The 26,589-nt window shown below is 38.9% G+C and overlaps 1 protein-coding gene across 1 annotated transcript in view; it reads right to left on the bottom strand.

The window, feature by feature from the left end:
• LOC122966796 (junction plakoglobin-like) overlaps window positions 1-26,589 on the bottom strand; it is a 99,720-nt gene that overhangs the window by 13,497 nt on the left and 59,634 nt on the right. The window contains exons 13-15 of the mRNA XM_044331123.1: window positions 21,395-21,545; window positions 15,097-15,218; window positions 5,898-5,940 (exon numbers count right to left, since the gene is read on the bottom strand). Of these exons, the coding sequence (XP_044187058.1) occupies window positions 5,898-5,940; window positions 15,097-15,218; window positions 21,395-21,545 (316 nt within the window). The remainder of the gene's footprint in view (window positions 1-5,897; window positions 5,941-15,096; window positions 15,219-21,394; window positions 21,546-26,589) is intronic.

Below are 26,589 nucleotides of genomic sequence, written 5' to 3'. Positions count from 1 at the left end.
CCCAGCAACTGTTGAGAGTTCTGGCAGTATACTTATTGGTCTGTAGTTACTGGCTTCAAGGCGGTCTCCAGATTTAAAAATAGGCGTGACAATGGCACATTTCCAGTCATCAGGAAAGGAGCTGTGTTTAAAAGACAAGTCAATTAAATGAGAAATAGGGGGAGTTATTGACACTATGTTTGTCAATAATTTGACAAACATAGTGTCAAATTGGAAAGCATCTCTACTTTTGGAGCTTTTTAAGGAGCTGATGATTTTGTTTATTTGTAACTCATTAGTCTCTACGAGCTTGAAAACCTGACCTGTAGCATCTATAGGAACAATATCCAGTTTATTTTTCGTAATTTTTTCCTAACTCATATACAGACTGTTTTGCTTCATTCAAAATATTGAGATAAAAACGAGATTTAGCTTCTCTTAGATCTTGGATAACTTTGTTCCTTAAACCTTTATAAATCAGCATGTCGGTGTCTAGTTTTAATTGCCTTCCTTAGTGCAGCATCTCTAGATTTCATTAGTTTCCACAAATTTACATTAAGCCATGGTAAATTGTTTTTATTTTTAGATTTTATCTGTATCCTCACATTAAATCTTTCCCTCACAGAGTTGATTCTATGAGTAAAAGTATCACAGCCATAGTCCAGATCATCAGAGGACAGTACATTATCCCAGTTCAAGCTGTTGATTTCATTGATAAATTCTTCTTGCTAAGCTCTGGGTATGCATTGAAGGATCATTGTCTTAGTTGGCGTGGTCTTAAATCTACTTTTAGTCAGTTTTCTCGCACATAGGGTTAGGTTATGATCTGATAAGCCAGTGACTTTTAGTTATTCTTTCTGGTTTGTTGGTAAATATCAGATCAATTTGTGTACAGGAGCATTTTGCAATCCTAGTTGGGCCTTTTAATAGTTGTTCTAGTTGGAATTTCTCTGTGATCATTTTTAGTTTTTCCCTCTTTGTTTTATCCTCATAGTCCACATTAAAATCATCATCACAAGTAATAATTTGCTGAGATTGCACTCTTTCAAGACTTCTTTGAGTTGATCATAGAAAGAGTCATCTGCAGAAGGGGCCTATAGATACCTTTGATGTTAAAAGACATTTGCTGGGATAACATTATTTTTATCCCAACATAATCTAACATGTTACCCACATTATAAACCAGACATTCACATTTGATGTTAGCTCTCACATAAAAAAGCACCCCTCCTCCTCCTCCATCAGGTCTGTCTCTTCTTGCTCTCTAGCAAGGATCCTCTAAGTTTTCTTCTTGTTTTCAAAAAAAAACCCCTGTGAGCTCGCCTGTCTTCTTAGGCATTACTTTCCCCAACTGGCTTCTGTTCCCCCTCTCAGGGTTAATCACAGTGAAGTGCCTGAAAACAACATGTAACAAATCACCTGTTATGTTCCAGGTTTTAGTACAGCTTGGCAACCAACTACAGTAATATTTGCAGCAACCTAGCTACAGCTTAGAAACACACTTGGGTTGAGCTAAGATAACCAATATAATCACTCTGTCTATTGGAGCTCAGCAGTAAACATATCTTAATCACCGTGGCTACATATTTGAATAAACTTCAATTGTTATGTCCTTTAGATAGTACGCTACTATTAATTATGAAATGCAAGTGGGATAAACAAGCTGTAGGTATAGACTGGGCCAGACTAACATTAGCATTCACTGATGTATAATTCAAGAGAAAACAGTCATCCTAAAATAATCTTTAAATTAGACTTGCAAACAGCAGTGAAAATAATCTACAAATACTGGTAATTCAGTTACCATGTTAGAAAAAATTAAACATAATAACTAATTGGGTGACCAGATGTACAAATGTAATTCTATTTTCTGTTAGATGTTACTGACCTTTTGGTTTGATTCCACAAAGGAGTATGAACAGTGATTATATGATGTCAGTGGTTGCATGTGGCTTCTGTTCCTCCATTAACTGAGGCAGCAAAAATGAAAATACTGTATTTTACTGTCAAATCTTACAGCAGCCTACTGTTAATGTGTGTTCTTCGTTTTGGCTTCAAAGAGCATCAGAATTTACAGTATTTTGCCATACAGTGCTGCTTGGAAGTTTGTGAAACCTTTAGAATTTTCTGTATTTCTGCATAAGTATGACCTAAAATGTGATCAGATATTTACACAAGTCCTAAAACTAGATAAAGAGGACCCAATTAAACAAATGAGACAAAGAATAATTTTTTAAATTTATTTATTGAGGAAAATTATTAAATCTTACATGTTTGTGTGAGGCAAAAGTATGTGAACCCTTGCTTTCAGTAATGGGTGGGACCCACTTTTGCAGCAATAACTTCAACCAAATGTTTCCGGTAACTGTTTATCAGCCCTGCACATCAGCTTGGAGGAATTTTAGCCCAATCCTCCTCACAGAACAGTCTCAACTCAGGGATGTTGGGGAGCTTCTTTGCATGAACTGCCTGCTTCAGGTCCTTCCACAGCATTCTTATAGGATTAAGGTCTGGACAATGACTCGGCCATTCCAAAACGTTATCTGTCTTCTGCTCTAACCATTCTTTGGTTGACTTGTGTGTTTAGGGTCGTTGTCTTACTGCATGACTCACTTTCTGTTGAGCTTCGGTTCACAGACAGATACTTTGACATTTTCCTATAGAATGTGCTGGTACAACTCAAAACTCATAGCTCCCTCAATGATTGCAAGCTGTCATGGTGGTGGTGACCATGATAGGACCACCACCATGTTTCCCAGAAGGGTTAAGATTCTTATGCTGGAATTGGGGATTGTTCTGCATGTGACCAGCTTTATTTTTATGTTGTGTCACTTGTTTGTTGTGTCTTGAGTTTTTGTTGCTGTGGTGACAACTCTGTTTTTCCCTGTGACTTCTGCCTAATGAGCCCACATTGTTTGTTTGAGGCAATTTTCATCTATTGTGAAGTTTTGAGAGCTGTGAGGAAGGAAGAGGCAAGGGACTTGTGTTTGATGGACAACAGCAAGGGGTCCAAAAATACTGTGTTTTTCCTGAGTCTGGATGGATGGAGATAGCAGGTGGAAGGAGGACAGCAGTTGTGGTGGGTGGGGAGGGATAGTGGTACCAGGGGTAGATTGACAGAGTGCATTCCCACACCCACTGCAGGGCTCAGCACACTGACTGGGTAACATGTCACTGCTCAACACTGAGGCCATGTTCATACCAACATAAGCACTAAGCATTCTCTTCATTTCAATAAGACCACTGTGTTACAACAGAGGTTGTGAGGCAACATCATCCGACAAGGTACTACATTATAGGGATGTGCAGAGGGCCCAGTATGATATGTAACTGTATTTGTATCTGTGTTTGTTGAGGCAGCAAAATTATTTGTATTTGTATTAGATTAAAAGTGGAAAGAGGCTTAAAAATCATTTTTTTTGTTTTTATTATGTTTTTAATTTTAGAAAATTAAAGTGTCACAATAAGTGTTCATGAATAAACCACCTTACAAAGGAGGTCCCCACTGGGTCTCGAACTAGAGTCTCCCAGATCATACACGACTGTGCTGACTACTGAGCGAAAACTCTACTTATCACCTCATTGCAGACAGATCTCTACCTATTTATTCACCCATAACACGGAGACAGCACACTGCGTAACATGTAGGGAAGAACTTCAAAGGCGATTATTGCTTTGCATTTTTGATTTATTGCCTACTTTTTACAACCTAACTGTGGAAAGGAGAAGGGGAATAACAGATTATGGAGAGTCCTTGGGAGCACTTCGCATGTGTCAGTAGGTCAGCTTTATGTCTGGCGAACACCCCCAACTCCGGGAGTGATGTCCAAATTAGGAAATGTGCGTCATGTAGCAGGTGGATGTGACTCCCCTTGTTTAGACGTGCTGATAGACTGAGATAGCGATTTAACTGACCTGCACGCTGGTTGTTTTTTTTTCTTCCCAAAAACAAATCATTTTTAAGATATATCATATGAAACAAATATTCGTAAAAAAAAAAAACCCACTATTTGTGCTTTGCCAAATAATGTATTTGTATTCGGGCACACCCCTACTGCAATGGCCAATCAAATATATGCAAGCACATATTCCTAAATTACTTGAACAGGTAATTCTAATGTTTACTTCATGATTGTCAAGATGGAGGATGACATAATAATAATAATAACTTCCCACAGCTGTCCTATACTATTATAAACTGTTTGGCATCTGGTAAGCCTTCACATTGTTCATCTACTGTATTATTTAAACTGGACTTCCTGCTTTATTGTCTCACCTGTATCTATGCCCACACCAACACAGTTTTGTTTTCAGTTTGAATGCCAGAATGTCAAGAGTAATAGTATTAACTTGGGATGTTCTGGTTAAGTTTCTTTGGCCCCGATTCTGATCAGGGTCCTTTAATATTGAATATCTGCTGATATAGAGATTGATATTTATCCAAATGTTGATGAAATATGTATCTGACACACTGAATTAACAGCTGTAGCTACTAGTTTGGCAGACCTTATTTTACATCTACTACTTGATCCAAATACTGAAGGTCCTGGTTCAAAACTATTAAACTGATCATCTTAAATTACTAATATGATATAAATGGTTTAATTGGATAATGCGACCCCTGAAATTGATGAGAAGCCATCCAGTAAAGAGCAGATGTATTACTCTGTTGTAGTGATTGGACAATCTATAAGAAACAGCTGTCAAAGTGACAGTCAGTGCTGGCTAAAAATGAGATAGAAGCTAGAAATACTGAGTTAAAGGCAGTTTTGACTTTTAGACTATTTCTAGTATAAACAAAAGTAGCAGTAGCTGTAATAGTGGTCATCTGAGGAAAGCCAACTGAAATGTAAAACAATTAGTTTTAGACAATCATGGGAGCTTGTGAATAACATGATCATCACTAACAGGGGAAACATTATGCTTTTGGGATTTTATGTTATTTATATACTGTTGTGATGTCAGATGTTCATGTTAGACATGGTCAAAGTTCTAAAACCTGGGGTGAATGTACTGTATGTAGCCATCAGAGCCGGCAAAAGTCTGCTGAGCCTTAAACAGGAGACAGGAGCTCAAATGGTCTGTTTTAGATAGAGGCTGAACTGAGGAGCTGCATAAAGAGCCAGTATAATATAAATAAGGAGTTTTTTTTAACTGTAAACCATGCAAAGATATTCCACTAGAGCTCCAGAATATTAATAAAGACATGGAAATGTGCTGAATATGTTCTCTTTAAGGGTTTCCCAACCACCCATGTGATATGAGGAGCTGTGTTATAGTTTCATTTAAATAGTGTTTCCAAAGTTCAAAATATCTTTACTGTCCGTTAAAGGGAAAACTGGTTTGCAGCCAGGATATACAAAAGAACACAAATCATACAAAAACACACAAAACACCAAAACACTGATGGACAGCAACCAACAAGACATAGTAGGCAGAGTGATCAGCATTAAGGTCAAAGTGCAGATGTCAAGTAAGCAGTCTATGCAAATAAGGCACCTCCAGACAACAGTTAAATACTATATATCATTTAACAATTGAATGGCAGCAGGGACAAAGGAAACCTTATATCTTTTAGTCCTCATTACGGGCACCCTCAACCGATGACTTAAGCGTAACAGTTCAAACTCTGTGATCTTGGCACTCCAGAAGGGAACTAGCTTTTGTGAACACCTACCAATTATAAAGGTAGGTAAGCTGGGTTTGACTCCTCCCTGAAATCTTATTAGCCGCTTTGATAAGGATACCAAGCCTGTTTTTATTGGCCAGAGTCAAATTATCATACCAAGCAACAATGCAGAACGTTAAAACTGATTCAATAAAACATCTATAAAAGAGAGTCATCATCTCAGAGGAGACATTAAACTTTTTTGGGAAAACAGTTTTGTGAGTATTGTCCTGTAAATCAACAGACTCACCATCAGCTAGATACGTGGGCTCCAAAGGAACTGCAGTATGGGCCTGGAGAGACAGAGACAGAGATGAACAGAATGATCAATGATTTTGTACACTGCAACATTGTTTCTGTTTAAAGCAACCAGATGAATAAAGTATTTATCACAGGGGAGAGAGACACACACAAATGCAAACCTCTCTAATCAGTTCCACTGACCAAAGAGAACCATTCTTATACAACGTCTGCAGCAGTCCGCTGGACAACTGGAACCACTTACATAGGAAAACACTAGTGGATGAATGAATCATAACTAGGGACACTGATTATGGCAAAAATCACAGTCACAGTTATTTTGGTCAATATTGAGATCACAATTATTTAACACAATTACTTATTGACTTTGGAAACATTAAGCATTTATTGAACTTAAAAACAACTTGTCCTTTTAACAGTGGATTTCCTTGAACTTCAAATATAATTCAACTGAAAAACAAATAAAAATTGTTCTAAGAAGGGTTTTGTTAAGATTTAGGCTATGTTTTATGTTTTATTTATTGTTTCACTTACCCACAACCCGAAAATAGTTTTCAGTGTGAAATAACCTCAATATAGTGTGTTTCATGTATGTGAAGCATTCATAAATATATTTGTTATATTTTTTTATATACCATGAACACAGAAGTGCTTGCTTTTGAAAAGACAGTAGACGCATGTAACATGCAGACAGTTACAAGTTACACTGGCGACAGTGCACAGATCCTCTGTTCTCACGCATATGTCATATGACAGTCTCCTTCAGTAGGTAATCGTGGAACTATCCACTCACCATATCCAAACAGCTGATTTGGTTTTACCTTTCTTGTTGACCAAAGGCTCTCTTTCCGTCATCTTGGCTCGAGCTGAACTAAACATGCCACAGCCTGGCAAGTGACTTTTGGCTTTTTTGGGGGGGGGGGTCAAAAGCACACCACTCTGAAGGAAATGGGTGGATTTATAACAAGACAAAACGAGAGCATCATTGCGAAATAGAACATGGCACAATGATCATTTTATCTCGATTATCTTGTTTTCATAATCGTTGGAAGCCAAAATTGTATTTGAAAATAAAATTCAATTAATTGCCCAGCCCTAATCGTAACCAAATAATTTGATCTTTTGGGGGCATCAGCACCTCTTATTTAGACCAAATATAAAACAAAGTTAGTGCAACAGAGAGAGCAGGGGGTTGCTGCTATAACATATCTATGATTTCTTCAGATTATCTTTATTTTTTAATACAAAAACAAACAGTTATTCAATAATATGAATTACTATGTATATAGTAACATATTCATAACATATATATATCAACAATGTAACCTCATGCCAATTAACCTTTTTTGGTTTAGATTTAGAGTGAGGTGGGTGGTCTGTGATATTATGCAGGCCAGTACTCCATTTTAATTCTCCTTGACCTCAGCTCAGCTTTTGACACAGTGAACCACAATGTCTTAAAGGGGACGTATTATGCTTTTCCTTATTTTCAGACATATATATAATGTCACAATGTCAGATGTTCATGTTAAAACTGGCCAACGTGTCAAATAACAAGGTAAACGTATGTAGCAGTAATCCCTGTGAGCAAAAAGTATGGAGATAGATTTGTTTCATAATGATTTGTGTGAACAGATCAACAATCTGTGTGTAAACGCGTAATCTGTAAATATAAACACCTTCCACAAATACAAAAAAAGATTTGTAAACTCACAAAAATATTTTGCAAATATAAAATGTATCTGCAAATACCCAAACAAATTCCACAGTTAAAAAAGAAATATCTGTGAATACATTAAATTAATTTGCAAATAATTGAAAAGCATTTGTGAATATCTTCCTAACAATTACAATTTTCCAACAGGCATTTGTGAACTCAGTTTTTATTTGTGAATCGAAAAAACATTTGTGGAGTTTTGAAACAAATTTCCCACCGGTCCGAACAAATATCCACTCGTATCACTCGGCCATTTTCGGACAGCACATTTCCGCATTTCAAAATAAGAGCATGTAGTCTTTTTATGAGCTGTTTTTTGTTGTTGTTGTTTTTTCAGTGATAAGTAATGTGTATTCATTGTTTTATGTCAATACCATACAGTGAGTATTAGTGTGTGTTTATTTGTTCTATGTATATTATCTGGAACACACTTTCATATACATTTCTGTTTGAGTACTCTTTACAGGTTGGATTGTTGTGACTTCTGGTCTATTTACAGTGCATCTTAATCATATTTACAATGTACAAAATCCTGTTTTTTCAATTCACAAATAAAAACTGAGTTCACAAATGCCTGTTGGAAAGTTGTAAATGTTTGTGAAGATATTCACAAATGCTTTTCATTTATTTGCAAATTAATTTAATGTATTCACACATATATATTTTTTTTATTTCTGAAATTTGTTTGTGTATTTGCAGATCCGTTTCATATTTGCAAAATATTTTTGTGAGTTTACAAATCTTTTTTTGTATTTGTGGAAGATGTTTATATTTACAGATTACACAATCAATCAATCAATCAATCTTTATTTATATAGCGCCATATCACAACAGAAGTCATCTCAAGGCACTTTTCACATAGAGCAGGTCAAGACCGTACTCTTTAATTTACAGAGACCCAACAGTTCCCCCATGAGCAAGCACTTGGCGACAGCGGTAAGGAAAAACTCCCCTTTAACGGGTAGAAACCTCAAGCAGACCCCGGCTCTTGGTGGGCGGCCATCTGCTTTGACCGGTTGGGTTGAGAGAGAGAAAGAGAGAGGGGAAGGGGGAGGGGGGACAGCAGAAAAACAACGACAACAACAAACAACAACAAGCACAAGCATCAACAGACAGGGAAGGATGCCATCAGGACTGTGAAGGACCGCGAAGGTTCGGTCCGGGAGTCAGGTTTTCCTGTGAGATGAGAAAGCACAAAAAACTCCGGGGAAGAAGCAAAGTTAGTGACATGCATTGCTGTTACATGAATGTATACAGATGGAGAGGAGGAGGAGGAGAGAGGAGCTCAGTGCATCATGGGAAGTCCCCCAGTAGTCTAGGCCTATAGCAGCATAACTAAGGGCTGATCCAAGGCGAGCCTGGTCGGCCCTAACTATAAGCTTTATCAAAAAGGAAAGTTTTAAGCCTACTCTTAAACATAGAGAGGGTGTCTGCACCCCGGACTGAATCCGGTAGATGGTTCCAAAGAAGAGGAGCCTGATAGCTGAAGGCTCTGCCTCCCATTCTACTTTTAAAGACTGTAGGGACCACCAGTAAGCCTGCATACTGGGAGCGCAGTGTTCTAGTGGGGTAATACGGTATTATGAGCTCTTCAAGATATGATGGTGCCTGACCATTAAGGGCTTTGTAAGTTAGGAGAAGGATTTTAAATTCTATTCTAGATTTTACAGGAAGCCAATGTAGTGAAGCTAAAATGGGAGAAATGTGATCTCTTTTTCTAGTTTTAGTCAATACACGTGCAGCTGCGTTCTGGACCAGCTGGAGAGTCTGTAGAGACTTGTTAGGGCAGCCTGATAATAAGGAATTGCAATAATCCAGCCTAGAAGTAACAAATGCGTGAACTAGTTTTTCTGCATCTTTTAGGGACAGGATGTGCCTGATTTTTGAGATATTACGTAAGTGAAAAAAGGCAGTCCTTGAAATTTGATTTATGTGGGAGTTAAAGGACATATCCTGATCAAAGATAACTCCCAGATTCCTTACGGTGGTGCTGGAGGCCAGGGTAATGCCATCCAGAGCAGCTTTATCATTAGATAATGTGTTCCTAAGGTGTTTAGGGCCAAGCACAATAACTTCCGTTTTATCTGAATTTAGTAGTAGAAAATTGCAGGTCATCCAGGTCTTTATGTCGTTAAGGCATGTTTGGAGTTTGTTTAACTGATTGGGTTCATCTGGCTTCATTGATAAATATAATTGGGTATCGTCTGCGTAACAATGAAAATTTATGGAGTGTTTCCTAATAATATTACCTAAAGGAAGCATATATAAGGTGAATAGAATTGGTCCAAGTACAGAACCTTGTGGAACTCCGTGTCTAACTTTTGCCTTCACGGAGGATTCATCATTAACATGTACAAACTGAAATCGGTCTGATAAATAAGACTTAAACCAGCTTAATGCAGTTCCTTTAATGCCAATTAAATGTTCCAGTCTCTGCAAAAGGATTTGATGGTCAATTGTGTCAAATGCAGCACTAAGATCTAACAGGACAAGTATAGAGACAAATCCTTTGTCTGATGCAGTTAGGAGGTCATTTGTGACTTTCACCAGTGCTGTTTCTGTGCTATGATGCGCTCTAAATCCTGACTGAAAATCCTCAAATAAACTATTGTTATGTAGAAAGTCACATAACTGATTAGAGACTGTTTTCTCAAGGATCTTGGATAGAAATGGAAGGTTAGATATAGGTCTATAATTGGCTAAAACACCTGAATCAAGAGTAGGCTTTTTAAGAAGAGGTTTAATTACAGCTACTTTAAAGGACTGTGGTACATAGCCTGTTACTAAAGACAGATTGATCATATCTAGTAAAGAAGTGCTCACTAAGGGTAAGGCTTCCTTAAGCAGCCTAGTTGGGATGGGATCTAAGAGACAGGTTGATGGTTTAGCTGAACAAATCATTGAAGTTAGTTCAGACAAGTCTACTGGAGAAAAACAGTCCAAATATATGTCTGGATTTACTGCCGTTACCAAGGTTCCTGTGTTTGGGGAGAGAACGGTGCCTGTTGAGGGCAGGAGATGGTTAATTTTGTCTCTAATAGTTAGAATTTTATCATTAAAGAAGCTCATAAAGTCGTTACTACTGAGAGCTATAGGAATACATGGATCAGTAGAGTTATGACTCTTTGTCAGCCTGGCCAAAGTGCTGAAAAGGAACCTAGGGCAGTTTTTATTCTCTTCTATTAATGCTGAGTAATAGGCGGCTCTGGCATTACAGAGGGCCTTCCTATATGTTTTAAGACTATCTTGCCAGACTAAGCGAGAATCTTCTACTTTGGTGGAATGCCAAATCCTTTCCAATTTTCGCGATGTTTGCGTTAATTTGCGGGTTTGGGAGTTATACCATGGAGCTAACCTCTTACGTTTTATTATCTTCTTTTTTAAGGGGGCGATGGAGTCGAGTGTTTGTCTTAGTGAGCCTGCAGCACTATCAATAAGATTATCAATTTGGGAGGGACTAAAGTTAACATAAGAGTCCTCTGTAGTATTCAGACATGGCAGTGAATTCAGTATTGACGGAATTGCTTCCTTAAATTTATCTACAACACTATCAGAGAGACATCTAGTGAGGACATTTTTATCTAATGGTGTGTAATCCAGTAATAGGAATTCAAAAGTTATTAAAAAATGATCTGATAAAATAGGATTTTGTGTCAACAGATTGTCAATCTGTTGACACAAATCATTATGAAACAAATCTATCTCCATAAAAAAGCAACAGCTTCAGACTGCTCTGAATGCTCGGTTTCCAACGTTTTTTTTACTTTCGGCCTGAGCTGACATCAGTTAGTGACGGATTTCTTTATATGGACATCTGCTACATGCACAGTGCATGAGTTCACTGCGCCACTCCGGGAGTAATTACGCTAAGCCACGACCCCGTTACACAGCACAGAAAAGTAAAATAAGTAGTTTACCTGTTGGAGGTGTGCTGGTTGTCTGCAGCTCTTCATAAAACATCTTACTGTGGCTGTTTCTCCTTGTACTAGTCCTCCCTGTGTTATTTCTAACTGATCCACTGCTAATTCAGTGAGGAACACCTTTTTACTTCCTGTAAATTCTTTGAACTTAGTTTTTTTTTTTTTTTTTAACTTAGAATCATCCACAGCTACTCTAGTGGAGTCCAAAAATAAAAATTTACAGCTGAAATGAGCATAATAGGTCCTCTTTAATCAACCATCTGAAAAACCATGTTGGAATGACTGATGTGGCTCTGGACTGGTTTATCTGTCAAACAGGTCCTTCTCGGTTATGCTAGGAGATTCTTCCTCCTCTCATGCTCCCCTCTTTTGTGGGGTCCCCCAAGGGTCTATTCCGGGTCCCTTTTTATTTACCATTTACATGCTATCCCTTGGACTTATCATGCGTACACAAAATATTAATTTTGATATGCAACTCTATGTCCTGAGCCTGGCATCACTGATGCTTCATTCATGTTTTATTATGTCATACCTGGCTGAAATTAAGCACTGGATGTCCAAATATTGTCTGCAGTTGAATGACTCAAAATAAGAAATAACAATAATCACTCCCCCTGGGTCAAGTACTAGCTTCATGAACAGTCTCTCATCTAGTCTGGGTGTCTTATCTACTTATGTGAAAAGAGAAGCCTGAAACCTTGGTGTATTTTTTGACTTACAGTAGTCTTTTGCTCAGGTTATTTAACAATAGTTTAGTGTACATTTTAAGTGATAAATTGAACGACTATCACCAAGTGTTAGCTGACACCGGTGCAGTGTTGACCAATTACTCCATGAGTGCCACTGTCATGGGGTTAGCCCATGCAATGCTATTTTAATTGTCGTTTGAATATGTACTTGCCTAAAATGTGTTTTAGTATGTTTTGTAACTCAATTGTAAATGTTTGGATATTTTTTGGACTAGCTGTTAATCTCCTGTGGCATAACTGATTATCAAATATTAATCAATGTCTCTTAGTAGGACCCAGCTGATATAAAGCAGGAAGCTGGAATTCCTGTTTTTTGTCATTTGTGGTCATACCTCGAAACAGAGACAAGCCAGTGCAGAGAGCTGTGAGAGCTTGCACTGTACATACTGCTGCACAGGACTGTCAGTTTCTACTGGTAAACAAATTCACCTGGACTGCATAACGGGGTTTCATCTCAGTTTTTGTGCCTTAGCCACTCAGCCAACCTTACAGTCTCTAATGAGTGAACTTTGAACACTGACCAGTAGTGTTGTTATCCATTAAGGTGTTTATAATTTACATAATAAGAGTCTGTTAACAAACACATAGTCATAGTGTTTATAACATTAACTTGTTCAGAAGTGTTAATTTAACACTTTCACAGTGATTCCCATATAAACACTGGGTCTGTGTTAATTGTAACTCTGATGGTGTTAAATTTGCAATTTCAAATTGGAAAAGAGCTGTTCCTCAGTGCTGGTGCAGGGATGGAGGCTTTCTATTGGCTCCCATATGGTATTGGAGTAAACAGTCCATGGTTTGTGAAATGTCTTTGACGATGCCCTTTGTCCTCTGCAAACATTGTTTCTGATGGATGTCTTCAATGCAGGGCAGCTAGGTGCCAGTGATGTGTTGGGCTGTTTTCACCAACCACTGAGGGGTTTTGCTACTGGTGACAGAGCATACGACACAGTAATGCTGTGTGTCAGTATGCTCACAGATAGAAGTTCATCAAAATCTGTGGAGACAACTGTGCTTTCTTAAGTGTTCTTAAAGTACAGCTGTTTCTTGATGAGTCTGGATGAATTGGTGGACCAAGAGAGTTCTCTCAAGATGTGGATGCCAAAGTACCTGAGGCTGGAAACACGTCCCACTGTGGACTCATGGATGTGGATGGAGCGTGCATGCAGGCTTTAGTCCTTCTGTAGTCTACAATCAGTTCTTTGGTCTTGTTGATATTCAGGTCCAGGTGGTTCTCTTTGCACTAGCTGGCCAGGTGATCCACCTTCTCCCTGTAGGCTGACTCGTTGCTGTCAGTGATTAAGCCTACCTAATCTGTCATCTGCAAACTTGATGATGGAGTTAGTGTCATGCAGGGCTTTGCAGTCATATGTGAAGAGGGAGTAGAGGAGTGGGCACAGCTCTGTGGGATCCCAGTGCTCAGAGTCAGGGTGGAAGAGATGTGGTTGTCTAACTTAACTTACTGAGGCCTGTCAGTCAGAAAATCCAGTTACATATGGACAATATGGACACAACACATTATGTCAAGTCAGGTCATTCACATCTGATCTCTCGCACACACAGAATTGACTTTACAGTTGGAAGGAAACTTGTAGTAAGCATGATGCTGAACAGATGTGTAAGGTGGTGTGTTGAAGAGAGGAGAAATAGAGGGAAAGAAACTATGTATAGGGAGTAACAAAAAGATACAGGGAGGCATATGAGATGTGTTTTGAGAGACAGAGAACACTGTGTGTGTGTGCGTGTGTGTGTGTGTGTGTGTGTGTGTGTGTGTGTGTGTGTGTGTGCATGTGAACATTTGTATGTGTTAGATGTGTTAGAAGAAGAGGTGAGGTGCATGTAACATACACAAAATATATTATCACATTTTTTGTTTTGTTATACGTGAACAGTCTGTCAGATGTACAGATGCTGGTATCTGGGAGCAGGTAGTGATGTCTCTCAGTTGAAACTTGAAATATAGTTTTTGTCAATTTCTCTTTACTTTTAATTCATTTTGACAGGTTTACGGAAATGTATTTTATTACATGACCTTAGCATTACTCAAGTGGAAAGTTAAATGAGAGTTGACAGTTACAGCCAAGATGAGTGTACTGAGATAGTGTATTCTCTCTTTCCTCTTTGGGGCCAATAACAAGGATGTCTGTGTAGTCTTGAATCACTTTGAGGAAATTTTGGATCAACCATAAACTAATATTAGAGAGCAGTTTTAAAAGGAGTAAAGAGGGCTTGGTTCATCAAAATAAATAGCTATATAGAGTTGGGTGTCATTTACATAGCAATGAAAATTGATACTGCAGTTATGGATGCTGGCCCCTAGTTGTAACATATTAAGACCAAAAAGTAGTGGACTCAGGACAGAGCCTTGTGGTACTTCATAGGGAATGTCTGAAGCTTCAGTTTTAGACAGAATGATTATGATATGACAGGTAGGACTGCAACCAGTTTAGATGTGCATCTGAGAGCCCTACACAATTTTCCAGCCTATCAATGAGAATTTCATCAGCAGTATTGAGGTCCAGAAGAACAAGAATATGGTTTTTTTTTGTCCCATTTGATTTTCAGATCAATTATAACATTCAGTGGAGCAATTTCAAAGTGACGCCTTGCTCTGAAACCAGACTAGAAGTCCTCAAATAATTGTTTTTTGTTTAAAGAGTCCATTGCATGGACAGACTCTTATTATAGGAGTGGTTGCACTTGTATAATTATTTTTAAAAATGCATTTTATTATTTTGCAGAGCAAGGTGGTGTTAAAGTCAAGCTTTTGTGTCACGACAAACACACACAAAGGGTTCTTACCATTTCCCAAGCTGCAGGGTCATGTTTGAAGAGTGAGTGTGTGAGCTCCACTGACACTCTCTTCCTGTAGTCTGAACTCTTGTCTTCTGAAATTCGGAATAGCACTGCTGCAGCGTAGGTGGCTGTAGGAAGACATCAGTCCTTCATAAACAGATTCAAGTGGAAAAGCCTTTCTGAAGCATTAAAAGAATAGTTCACCCATGTTCTGCAAAAAAATTATCATAGAGAAACAATTGCCAGTTTAACCAACCAAACCACAGTTTGCTGCAAATAAAATCAACCCAACTAACCAACAACCAATCCAACCACTTTTATGAACCAGCATTAAATAAAAATAAATCATTTCCGAACTACAAATGATTGTATTGCAAGTGATCACATTTAAATATACCAAAACAAAACATTTCTAATTTGATACGTAAATGTTTATGGAATTGGCTGACTCCCTGGAGTTTTTGTGCTTTCTTGTCTCACAGGTTTCTATGGATCATGGTCGTGGACCACCTGCTTATGGATCGCAGGCTTCCACGGGTTGTGGTTTCAGACCGCCTGCTGCCGTGATCCTGCTTGACGCCCACATCTGCTATGATTATTATTAGTAATATTTCTATTATTATTATCGTTGTTATTGTTATTATTGTTGCTGTGCTTTTCTGTTTCTCTCTCTCTCCTCTAACCCCTCCTTCTTCTCTCTCAACCCAACCAGTCAAGGCAGATGGCCGCCCACCTAGAGCCTGGTTCTGCTCAAGGTTTCTTCCCATTGAAGGGGAGTTTTTTCCTGCTGCTGTCGCAAAGTGTTTGCTCATGGGATAATGTTGGGTCTCTGTAAATTAAAGATTACGGTCCAGACCTGCTCTATGAAAAGTGAAAAGTGCCCTGAGATAACTTCTGTTGTAATTTGGCGTTACATAAATAAAATTGGCTTGGCTTGACTTGACTGTGCTATACAGCTGGACAGGAAGCACCAATCATTCCTTATGTTAATTATATTGATTTAAAAATATATATAATTACAGGGGCATGTTCAACTTGTCTAGATATTTACACTGGCTAGAGGTCAGGAACAACTATTCCCCGATGTTTTGCTTGAGAGTGAGGTTAAATTATTTTGGACCCCCTTTAATACTGTGATGGAAACAAGCTGTGACTGCTTAACCAATCACAATATTTTATTGTGCAAAAATAGTCAGAATAGAAAACCTGCAGCTAATTCAGTCATTTGGAGTAGCAAAAAAAGAAAGTTATCCAGTGAGGCAGAAATACCAGTAATGAGATTTCTGCCAACACAGTAATGCCATGGAAAATAATGGATTTAAAAAAGACTGGTGTCATTCTATATTTTTTGCATTTTCAACAGACCTCATAAAAAGGCCAAACCAACACTCTGTCCCTCAATACTTTCTGACTTCCCTACTGTGTCTGAAGCACTTCACGTCCCAAGCCTATTGGTTCCTACTGAGGATGTAAAGCTTTACAAAAAGACTCACAAAAATTTAGTTTTTAAAGAAGGCTGAATAATTTTCTTAACAACTGAACACTACTTTTAACAAACGGACTATTTTCAGTAGGGGATTAAGCCACATTTGGTGCTCTGGGTATTTCTGGCAGCAGGACAGTGTGTGTTGGATTGAGTGAAAATAAACTACAGTGTGTGTGGTCATGTAATGAAGGAACATATCACCAAGTGCAGCGGTGTGGCTCATTGACGTGTTTTTAATAGTTTTTGGACAGCAATGGAGCTCTACGACACAGAGGAGTAAGATATATCAGGCTTTGGATACACATGCAATACTTTGGTTTTTAGTCTGCACATGGCATCTATCATAAATAAATATAAAGAATCACCAGCCTTATCCTTTAACTTTGTAATGCACAAAACATAACAAATAACTGTCATGATACCTTGTGTATCATGATATATCATATATCATGGGGTTGTCCTTTTTCTGCCTCAACAAGAAGTCAAGGTACAATAGTTGGGAAGTGCCAAGTGAGAGAGATAGTCCTAACAGAATGCTGCTTTTGTGAGGTGTTAACGCTGTGTATGACAGCATAAACCACTGCAGCGTGGTACATCCACCTGCCCCGACACAATAGTGTATGAGTTCACATCAAAAATAATATGTGAAGATTTCTTAATATGTGTCGCACAGTGACAGTGTGCTACATTTACAGCAGGGTAGGCTGCAGCAGCAAATGTGGAAAGCAAGAGAAATTGGATAACTTCAACACAAAGCAACCACAAGCATTACCCATCCAAAATGGTGACAACTGGAGTGCACATTTTGAAAATCTGTACAAAGACAAAATGATAAATCTAATTAATTCAAATCAATGTATTATGAAAGAAAAGCTCCAAACATTAGTAGAAACAAAGACAACCAAAACCCCCCTTGATTCCCCAATTACTTGGGAAGAACTGACCAAACGAACAAAATCTCTCTGGCAAAGGAAAGCTTGTGGTCCAGACAGCATTAAAAATAAAATGCTCAAATGCAGCAGCCCAGAGATGCAGGGTGCAGTGTTGAAGTTGTTCAATATCATATTACGGTCAGGATGTTTTCCTTACATCTGGTGCAAAGGGCTCATTTCCCCCATTCATAAGAGTGGGAACAAATCGGACCCTGGTAACTACCGTAGCATGTGTGTCAGCAGTTGCCTAGGTAACTTATTCTGTAGTATTCTACATAAAAGAACACTTGATTTCCTTGATGAACACTCCATCTTGAGTAAAAATTAAATTAGCTTCCTCCCAAAACACCATACCACCAACCATGTATATACCCTTCACACTTTAATTAACAAACAAGTACACCAAACAAACAATGGTAAGATATTCACTTGATTTATTGATTTCAAGAAAGCTTTTGACTCTATTTGGCATGACGAGTTCTATTACAGACTTCTACATTGTGGTATACAGGGAAAAACATATGATCTGTTTAAATCAATGTATTTGGAAAATAGCTGCACTATTAAAATCAGAGACAAACAAACTGAATTCTTCACCCACAGAAGAGGTGTTCTTCAGGGTTGCAATTTAAGTCCAGATTTATTTAATGTGTATATAAATAAACTTGCGTGGGTTCTCTCCAGGTAGTCTGGCTTCCACCCACATACCATAAAACATGCAGGTTACATCCCGTAGATGTGAATGTGAGTGTGAATGTGAGTGTGAATGGTTGTCTGTCTCTATACTATATGTGATTGACTGGCGACCTGTCCAGGGTGTACCCTGTCTGTCAGCCAATGTCAGTTGAGATTGGCTCCAGCTCCCCCATGACACGCTAAGGAAAAGTGGTAAAGAAAATGGATGGGTGGATGGATGGATGGATGGATGGATGGATGGATGGATGGATGAATAAATGACTTTGCTGCTCAGTTGGATCAATGTGCTGTTCCTGACCTCTCCCTCCCTCTCTCCTACTGTCAGAGAAAGAGAGCACAGACAGATCTTAACCAAGTACAGGCGAACACAGCACAGTGACCACAAATTGGCAATCGAAAAAGGACGACAAAAACATCATGGCAATAAAAAGAAAATAGAGTATGTGGTCACTGTTGGACAGATGACGCTGAGACAGAGATGCACTTCTTCCAACAATGTAGCAGTAAGATTTCCCTTCATTGAAACCAAGGGGCCCAACCATGAAACACAGCCTCAGGTGTAATTTTAAGGATATTAAAATGTTAAAATAATTGTGCATGAATAAACTTATGAAGGAGGTCCCCACACTGTGTCTCCAACTCTAGTCTCCCAAATCATAGATGACTGCGCTGACTACTGAGGTAAAATGAAGTGCATCGCAACTGCGCAAACAGACCTCTACTTATTTATACACCCATAACACAGAGACAGTGTATAAGGTGTGTGGAAGAACTTCAAAAGCTTTGCACTTTTCATTTATTGCCTATTTTTTACAACCTAACTTTGTGGAATGGAGAATGGGAACAACAGGTTATGGAGAGTCCCTTGAGAGCACTTCACTTGTGTCAGTAGCTCAGCTTTATCTCTGGGGAACACCCTCAACTCCGGGAGTGATGTCAAAATAAGGAAATGGGCATCATGTAGCAGGGGGATTTGACTCCCCTCATTGAGACCTGCTGATAGACTTAACAGCTGAGCAGAGGAGAAAGACTGAGATAGCAATGTAACTGACCTGTGCACTGGTATTTGACTTTGTATTTTTTTTTGTTCCTGAAAACAAATGAATTTTAAAATGTTTGTACAAAATAAATGTTTACAAAAAACCCACTATTTGTGCTTTGCCGAATGACGTATTTGGATTCGGGCCTATCCCTAATACAAATCATCAGTCATTACTTCAGAGTGCTTTGCTGAGTTCAGCTTTAGTTCAGGAAGCTCTTTTTATGAATTTTAAATTTTTTTATGAATGTAGAAACTGTGAAAACTGTGATATGGTGTTCGGAGATTATTTATTAAACTTCTAAAACCACGTTGCAGAATGAATGTTGACACTTATGTGATATGATTAATTGGCCATATTAAAAGGTTTGACCAGGCCAGCTAATAAAGGCTCAAAAGTTGTGAGAAATTTGTAAAAGTTAAGGATGTAATGTTGTAGAAATTTGGCAGCTTTTTTATAATAAAGATGTGATGAATTTCTTTGTACTTGTAACATTTGATGATCGAATTTTCAGAATGTGTTGGAGCTGGGTGTGTCCTTGGGACCCACCAGTTTCACTCATGGTGAATTCCAGCAGATGGCAGTCACGATACGCCAGCCAGCAATACACATGTTAAAGTGATAAGGCTGATGTTTCTGACCTAGCTCCAATTTGTGTAAATTTGCATTTTATTTTCTGAATTGTGTTGAACAAATAATCAGAGATCATGAATTCATACTGAAATAGTCCACCCCAAAGCTTGTTGCTAAAATTTGTTATTATATTATATTTATTATTATATTATTATTATAATTATTATTTCATACAATATCATCTTTAGGGTAATTTTTTTCAGGTTGATTGTACAGTGAAAACTTAAAAAAACTTAACTTTTTTTTTTTTTTTTTTCAGGCTTTTCAGGTCTTGTGTGTTGATATATTTTCTCAAAGTGAAACTGAGTTTAAATCTATTGAAATTGCATGAGAATCAAATATCAAAATGATGGCCACACTGCATTAAACAGCACATATTGGGCCATAGCTGTTAGTTGACGTGTGCCTTTTTAGCAGGAATAGCTCTTATTGTGTGTGTGTGTGTGTGTGTTTGTGAAGGGGGGTTATGATTTTCAGAGACACACACCAGACATAAGAACAGTTGACTGGGGATGGCTTGTGCAATTGTGGACAAAAGTCATGTCTCCAATTGGTAAAATGCTCAGTGGTCAGTGGTTAAGGTTAGAGTTAGGGTAAGGTTAGGTTTAGGCAAGTAGTGGTTATGGTCAAGGTTAGGGTAAGTCATCAGGAAATTAATGTAAGTGACTTTAGTAAACCTGTGTGTGTGTGTGTGTGTGTGCGCGTGTGTGTGTGTGTGTGTGTGTGTGTGTGTGTGTGTGTGCATGCGTGTGTGTGTGTGTGCATGCGTGTGTGTGTCTGTGTGTGCGTGCATGTGTGTGTGTATGTGTGTGTGTGTGTGTGTGTGTGTGTGTGTGTGTGTGTGTGTGTGTGTGAGTGTGTGAGTGTGAGAGCAGCCTGGTCACCAGAATAAAACGTTGCCATTATACATTTCTACAAAACATATTATATCAACATTTTCAAAATACGTAACATCTCAACATTTCTAAAGTGAAGCAGTTCACATGCAATCTATATGAGCTGACTTTCTTAGAAGGAGAAGGAGGGGTTGGTGGATGGTTAGTAAGTTTCTTGGCAGCAAGTTGGAAATCAGCAGAGAGCACGGTTCGAGACCACCTCGAAACCAATGCCCACTTCCCGTTTCAACCGACAAAAGCGGGTGTTTTTAGCGAGACGTCAGGACATTTGCAGCCATTTTTCTGCCAAGAAAACCGGGTGTTTTCAGCGAGACATCAGCGGTTTTTATTTTATTTTTTATGTTATTTGAACCCAAACCATGATTTTTCTCCTAACCCTAACCAAATGATCTTTGTGCCTAAACCTAACCAGACCTTAACCACAGCGTTGTCACACCATAAAACATCATTATTCAATGGGTAGAGATGTTAATATGCTACATTTGTAGAAATGTTGAAATGATGTGTATTACACGTGTTGAAATGTATAAATTCAATGTTTCTGTGGTTTGCAGAAACGTACAATGCCAACATTTTGTTCTGGCGATTGGGTTGGTGAGAGAGAGTGGGAAACAGACATACCGATTCCCTCGTTGTTGGAGTGCAGCAGCTCCATGAGTGGTGCTGATGCTCCTTCTGCATCGATGAGTTCTGCAGACTGTTTGTCCAGGGCCAGCTCACACAGGACACCCGCTGACACTCGCTTCACATTCTCCACATATGAGTACAGCAGCTGGACACACACGCACACATACACAACGAAGCCTGTGATCTTAGAGATTGTTATAGACTTTAACAGCACAAAATATCACCAACATCTTTGTCTTTCAACGAAGAACTGCATCTTCATTTTAAGAACTGTCAGTCTGGTGTACTCTCAATGCCATTGTTTTTTCATTTAAGTAAGTGCAGGGTCGCTCAGGTTAGCACTGTGCAGCAAGAAGGTCCTGCTTTGAATTTTGCAGGTATGTTTACATGCTGTTTATTGTGGTGCAGCTGAGCAGCGAATTAGCGAATTGCGGTGCACTTTTCCCTGATGAATGTTTGGTGGCTCATTCAACAAGCTAAAGTGCAGGACAAGATATGTGTTCATGTTTGTAAGTTAGATAAAGAGACTTTAAAGAGACTTTCAGAGTCTGTGGCTCTTGTGTTGTGTAACTGGATGCTATCAGGCTAATTGTGACTGTCTGCTTTGCCTATGATAGAACGCCATGTTGCTGCTTTATGCAAAGATTTTATTTGCTATATGGAAACAAGCTTTACATCTACAGATGGGTGACAAATTAAAGGAAAAACCTGTATAGGCCTGAATGCTTGGCCCCTACAGTGAAGGGATCTGGTGGCTCTGTTATGCCGTGGGGGGCATTTTGCTGGCATGGTTTGGGTCCACTTGTCCCCTTAGAGGGAAGGGTCACTACAAATCGATACAAAGTTGTTCTGAGTCATCACCTTTATCCTACGATGAAACATTTCTATCCTAATGGGAATGGGCTCTTCCAGGATGATGATGCCCCAAGTCATCGGGCACGAGGGATCACTGAATGGTTTGATGAGTATGAAAATGATGTGTCATATGTTATAACCTTCGCAGTCACCAGATCACAACCCAATTGAACACCTATGGGAGATTTTGTACTGACGTGTTAGACAGTGCTCTCCACCACCATCATCATAACACCAAATGAGGGAATATCTTTTTGAAGCATGGTGTTCCTCAGCCTTGGCATTGATTCTACAAGTCTCTGGTGAACACCAACTTGTCCAACACATCAGTTAAGGGTGGGCCCGAATCCAAATATGTTATTCGGCAAAGCACAAATAGTGGGTTTTTACGAACATTTATGTCATACAAATATTTAAAAAATTATTTGTTTTCAAGACAAAAAAAACAAAACATGTCACATACCAGCGTGTAGGTCGGTTACATCACTATCTCAGTCTCTTTCCTGTGCTCCGCTGTTGTGTGTATCAGCAGGTCTTAATGAGGGGAGTCACATCCACCTGCTACATGACGCACATTTCCTTAATTGCACATCACTCCCAGAGTCAGGGGGGTTACCCAGAGATAATGCTGAGCAACTGACACTTCATAAGATGAAAATTTATTTTAACACACTAATATCCTGAAATTAAAAGTGTAATAAAAACAAAAACAGGATTTTTACACCTATTTCCACTTTTTTTCAAATACAAATACAAATATAAATATGGGTCAGGCACCATCATATCTTGAAGAGCTCATAGTACTGTATTACGCCACTAGAACATTGCACTCCCAGAATACAGGCTAACTGGTGGTTCCTACAGTCTTTAAAAGTAGAATGGGGAGCAGAGCCTTCAGCTATCAGGCTCCTCTCCTGTGGAACCATCTTCCAGATTTGGTCTGATCATATTTGGTCTTGGCAGACACCCTCTCTACATTTAAGAGTAGGCTTAAAACTTTTCTTTTTGATAAAGCTTAGGCCCGGCCAGGCTTGCCTTGGATCAGCCTTTAGTTATGCTGCTATAGGCCTAGACTGCGGGGGGACTTCCCATGATGCAATGAGCTCCTCTCTCTTCCTCCTCCTCTCCATCTGTATGCATTCACGTATCACGAGTTTTTTGTGCTTTCTCATCTCGCAGGAAACCCTGGGTTGCAGGCTGAGCTTTTGCGGTCCTGTTGGTGCGGTTCTGGAGAAGACCACTCCCATCAGGATAGAAACGTTTCATCATAGGATAAAGATGATGACTCAGAACAACTTTGTATTGATTTGCAGTGACCCTTCCCTCTAAGGGGACAAGTGGACCCAAACCATGCCAGCAAAATGCCCCCCACAGCATAACAGAGCCACCAGATCCCCTAACTGTAGGGGCCAAGCATTCAGGCCTATACCAGTTTTCCTTTAATTTGTCACCCGTCTGTACATAGCTGGAGAACTAACAGTATTCCATTTAACTATGGGGTACAATCATGAAACCAAAAAATATAACCAAGTATAAACTTCTCCCATTTGGTTTCTTTTTTCTCTCTCTCTCTCAAAGGAGAAAACAGGACAAGCAATTTCCAGAACAAATGAGATATGGTGACTGTCGAACCATAGTGAAACCAAAAAGTCTGAACTCTGGCTTCAATGAGGAAACTTTACAGCTAAGCAATTGGATTGCATCCAGTTATTATTATACTTAAATATTGGATGGAATCCAAATGATTTTGGTGACTTTTCCTTTAGCATTACCAACAGGTTCACATTTGTGGTTTTGTGTAAAATGTCTCGATATCAATTGGATGGATTGCCATTGAAATTTGGTACAGATAGTCATGTTTCCAATAGGATGAATGCTAATAACTTTGGGGATCATCATCAATCAAAAGTGTTATTTATTTAATATTTTGGTTTATGACCAAATGCCTACAGACTATCTCCCCTTTAATGTTTTGGTGTGTGTGTATGTGTATGTGTGTGTGTGAAAGAAGAAACAACCTGACTCCTCAGGTCCATGATGCTAATATTGTTAGCTGTAACATTAGCTGTTTGTGTATTTTGTGCATGTATCTATATCTATCCCTACCTGCTTTCTTCCTCTCTATCACTGGCTGTCTCTTTATAAAGCTGTGTTGAAATTCAGATGTTAATGATGTCATTTTCTCTGCTATGCTTTTCTGCATGTTTTCTGTGATTACGTGTGTGTGTGTGTGTGTGTGTTGGGGGGGGGGGGGGGGGTGGGGGGGGGGGGGTTTCTCATGACATATTCAAACCAAGCTTTGAAGAAAACAAGAGGTCTTTTACTGACTTAAAGCACGTAAGTAGAGCCTGCAGTGCCGTACACCGGTTTTCTAACCATACAGTGACTTAAAATATCTTAATACACAACTGCTGTCTCAGTTGTACTGACTTTAACATTTTTAAAACCTGATTTTTCTGATGAAAATAAAATGCAGACTTGTAGTTTTAGGAAGCACTAAATTAACAATATGGACCCTTTCTTCGGTTTTTGGCAATATTTATGGAGGTAATTAAACACATTTTCAACGTATTTTTGGTAATAATACTAAGCCCTGGCACTAAGTGGGTGGTGTTATGTGATTCACAAGGTAACCTTGACAAAGAAAAAGCAATATATTTCCTTCTACCTGTATGTAACTTGCCCATTGAGACATACAGTAAGTTGAGCTATCCCTTGATAATTTTTCTTCTCTTTCTTTTTCTACAGCTCTGCATAAGAGACATGAAGAGCTCTGGAAATTCATCAGATGTCTGAACTTCAGACCAGACCCAGCTGCAGCATCCACTAGAAAGAAGTCAAAGATCATTGACCAGGAGTGTATGGACGGTCTAATTTAATTGTTTTCCGAATGCCTGTAAGATGTACTGTGAGACAGTATACAGGAACTTCCGGTACAGTCAATCGGACCTTACGGTTCAGGCGGCAGCCAGGAAGACTTCAGCCCAAAGTCGACAAAGAAGGAAGAGGGAAAGATTTATTAGATTGGATTCATTAGATTAGATTCAATTTTATTGTCGTTTCACAAAGAGACAACAAAATGCCGCTTAGCACCTAACCAGAAGTGCAAGGGAAGCAGTAAAGAGCAGTGCAGTGTAATGTATGTATAATACATATAGGTAGTGTAAATAGTGAATAAATATGAATAATATTGTTGGTCAATGTGACATTTTTCTGTTACATTAGTGGATGTACTACTGGCTAGTGGCTAACTAACACCACTGCCACACCCAGTACAGCAGCACAGAAGGACATAATGTCTGCAGGCCCAGAGAGGGAGACGGAAAGAGGGGTGAGGGTGATGGTGTGGAGCTGCTCTATTCACAGTCACTACTCCCAGTGCAAACTAAAATCTCCTCTTCTGTTTTTTGTTTTGTGTTTACATGTCTCTTGACATTTGCTTTTTAAAAAGTGGTGATTTTCAGTAAAGCTTTTACTTTTCAACATGTTCCTCGCAAATGTTTTTTTTTTTTCCCCAATAAATTTATATTCATGTCATTGATTGTAGTGTAGCCCATAAGATAAGAATATGAATATATAGACTTCAGTAACTGCAGTATTTTTGATATAGGCTTACTAATTATATAGATAACTTAAAATTATTATTATTATTATTATTGTAGGGGAGGGGTTTACCCAAGCCTGTATTATAAGGGCCTAGGGGGTGACCATTGACTGTATAAAAGATGGACGTTATGGCAGCTCTCCAAAAGTGAAGCCAAAACAACTGCCCCCTGCTCACCGGCTGCAGTACAGGTCATAAGTCCTGCCCCCTCCATGTTAGCAGATGGAACATGAGCCACACTAAAAAAATCAAAGTGCACGTCAAACAAATTTTTCCCAAAGATGGTTTCTGTCATTTTAGGTAGTTCTTATCACACTGATGCTTGTCCAAGTGTTCATTTTTCTGATAAGTTTGTCTTAAATAGTTATTTCATATATAAAAGGGGGAGTGACGTCATTATTGATTGTTGTGACAGCCGATCTCAAACCTCCGTCAGGCGGCGGGCTGTCCGACTCTACTGCGCAGACTCTGGCTCCAAATGACATTAGACAAGCAAGATAGCAGCTCCCGGAAAGGAGATATTTTGGCTTCACTTTTGCATAATGGTCGGAAGTAGACACGCATTATCCATATTTATATACAGTCAATGGGGGTGGGTGACCAATAGTGACACATCTATCAACCAATCACAAGTGATTTTTCTTTTTAAATGTCTGTGGTTTCATCCAATGAATATCTGAGTGAGGTTAGCCAAGCCAAGTTTCATTGCTGTTCAGATACTAATTGGAGT

Source organism: Thunnus albacares, chromosome 17, assembly GCF_914725855.1.
Source record: "Thunnus albacares chromosome 17, fThuAlb1.1, whole genome shotgun sequence".
Lineage (NCBI taxonomy): Eukaryota > Metazoa > Chordata > Actinopteri > Scombriformes > Scombridae > Thunnus > Thunnus albacares.
Note: the sequence above shows the minus strand (reverse complement) of the source record. Positions and strands in the feature narration are given on the sequence as shown.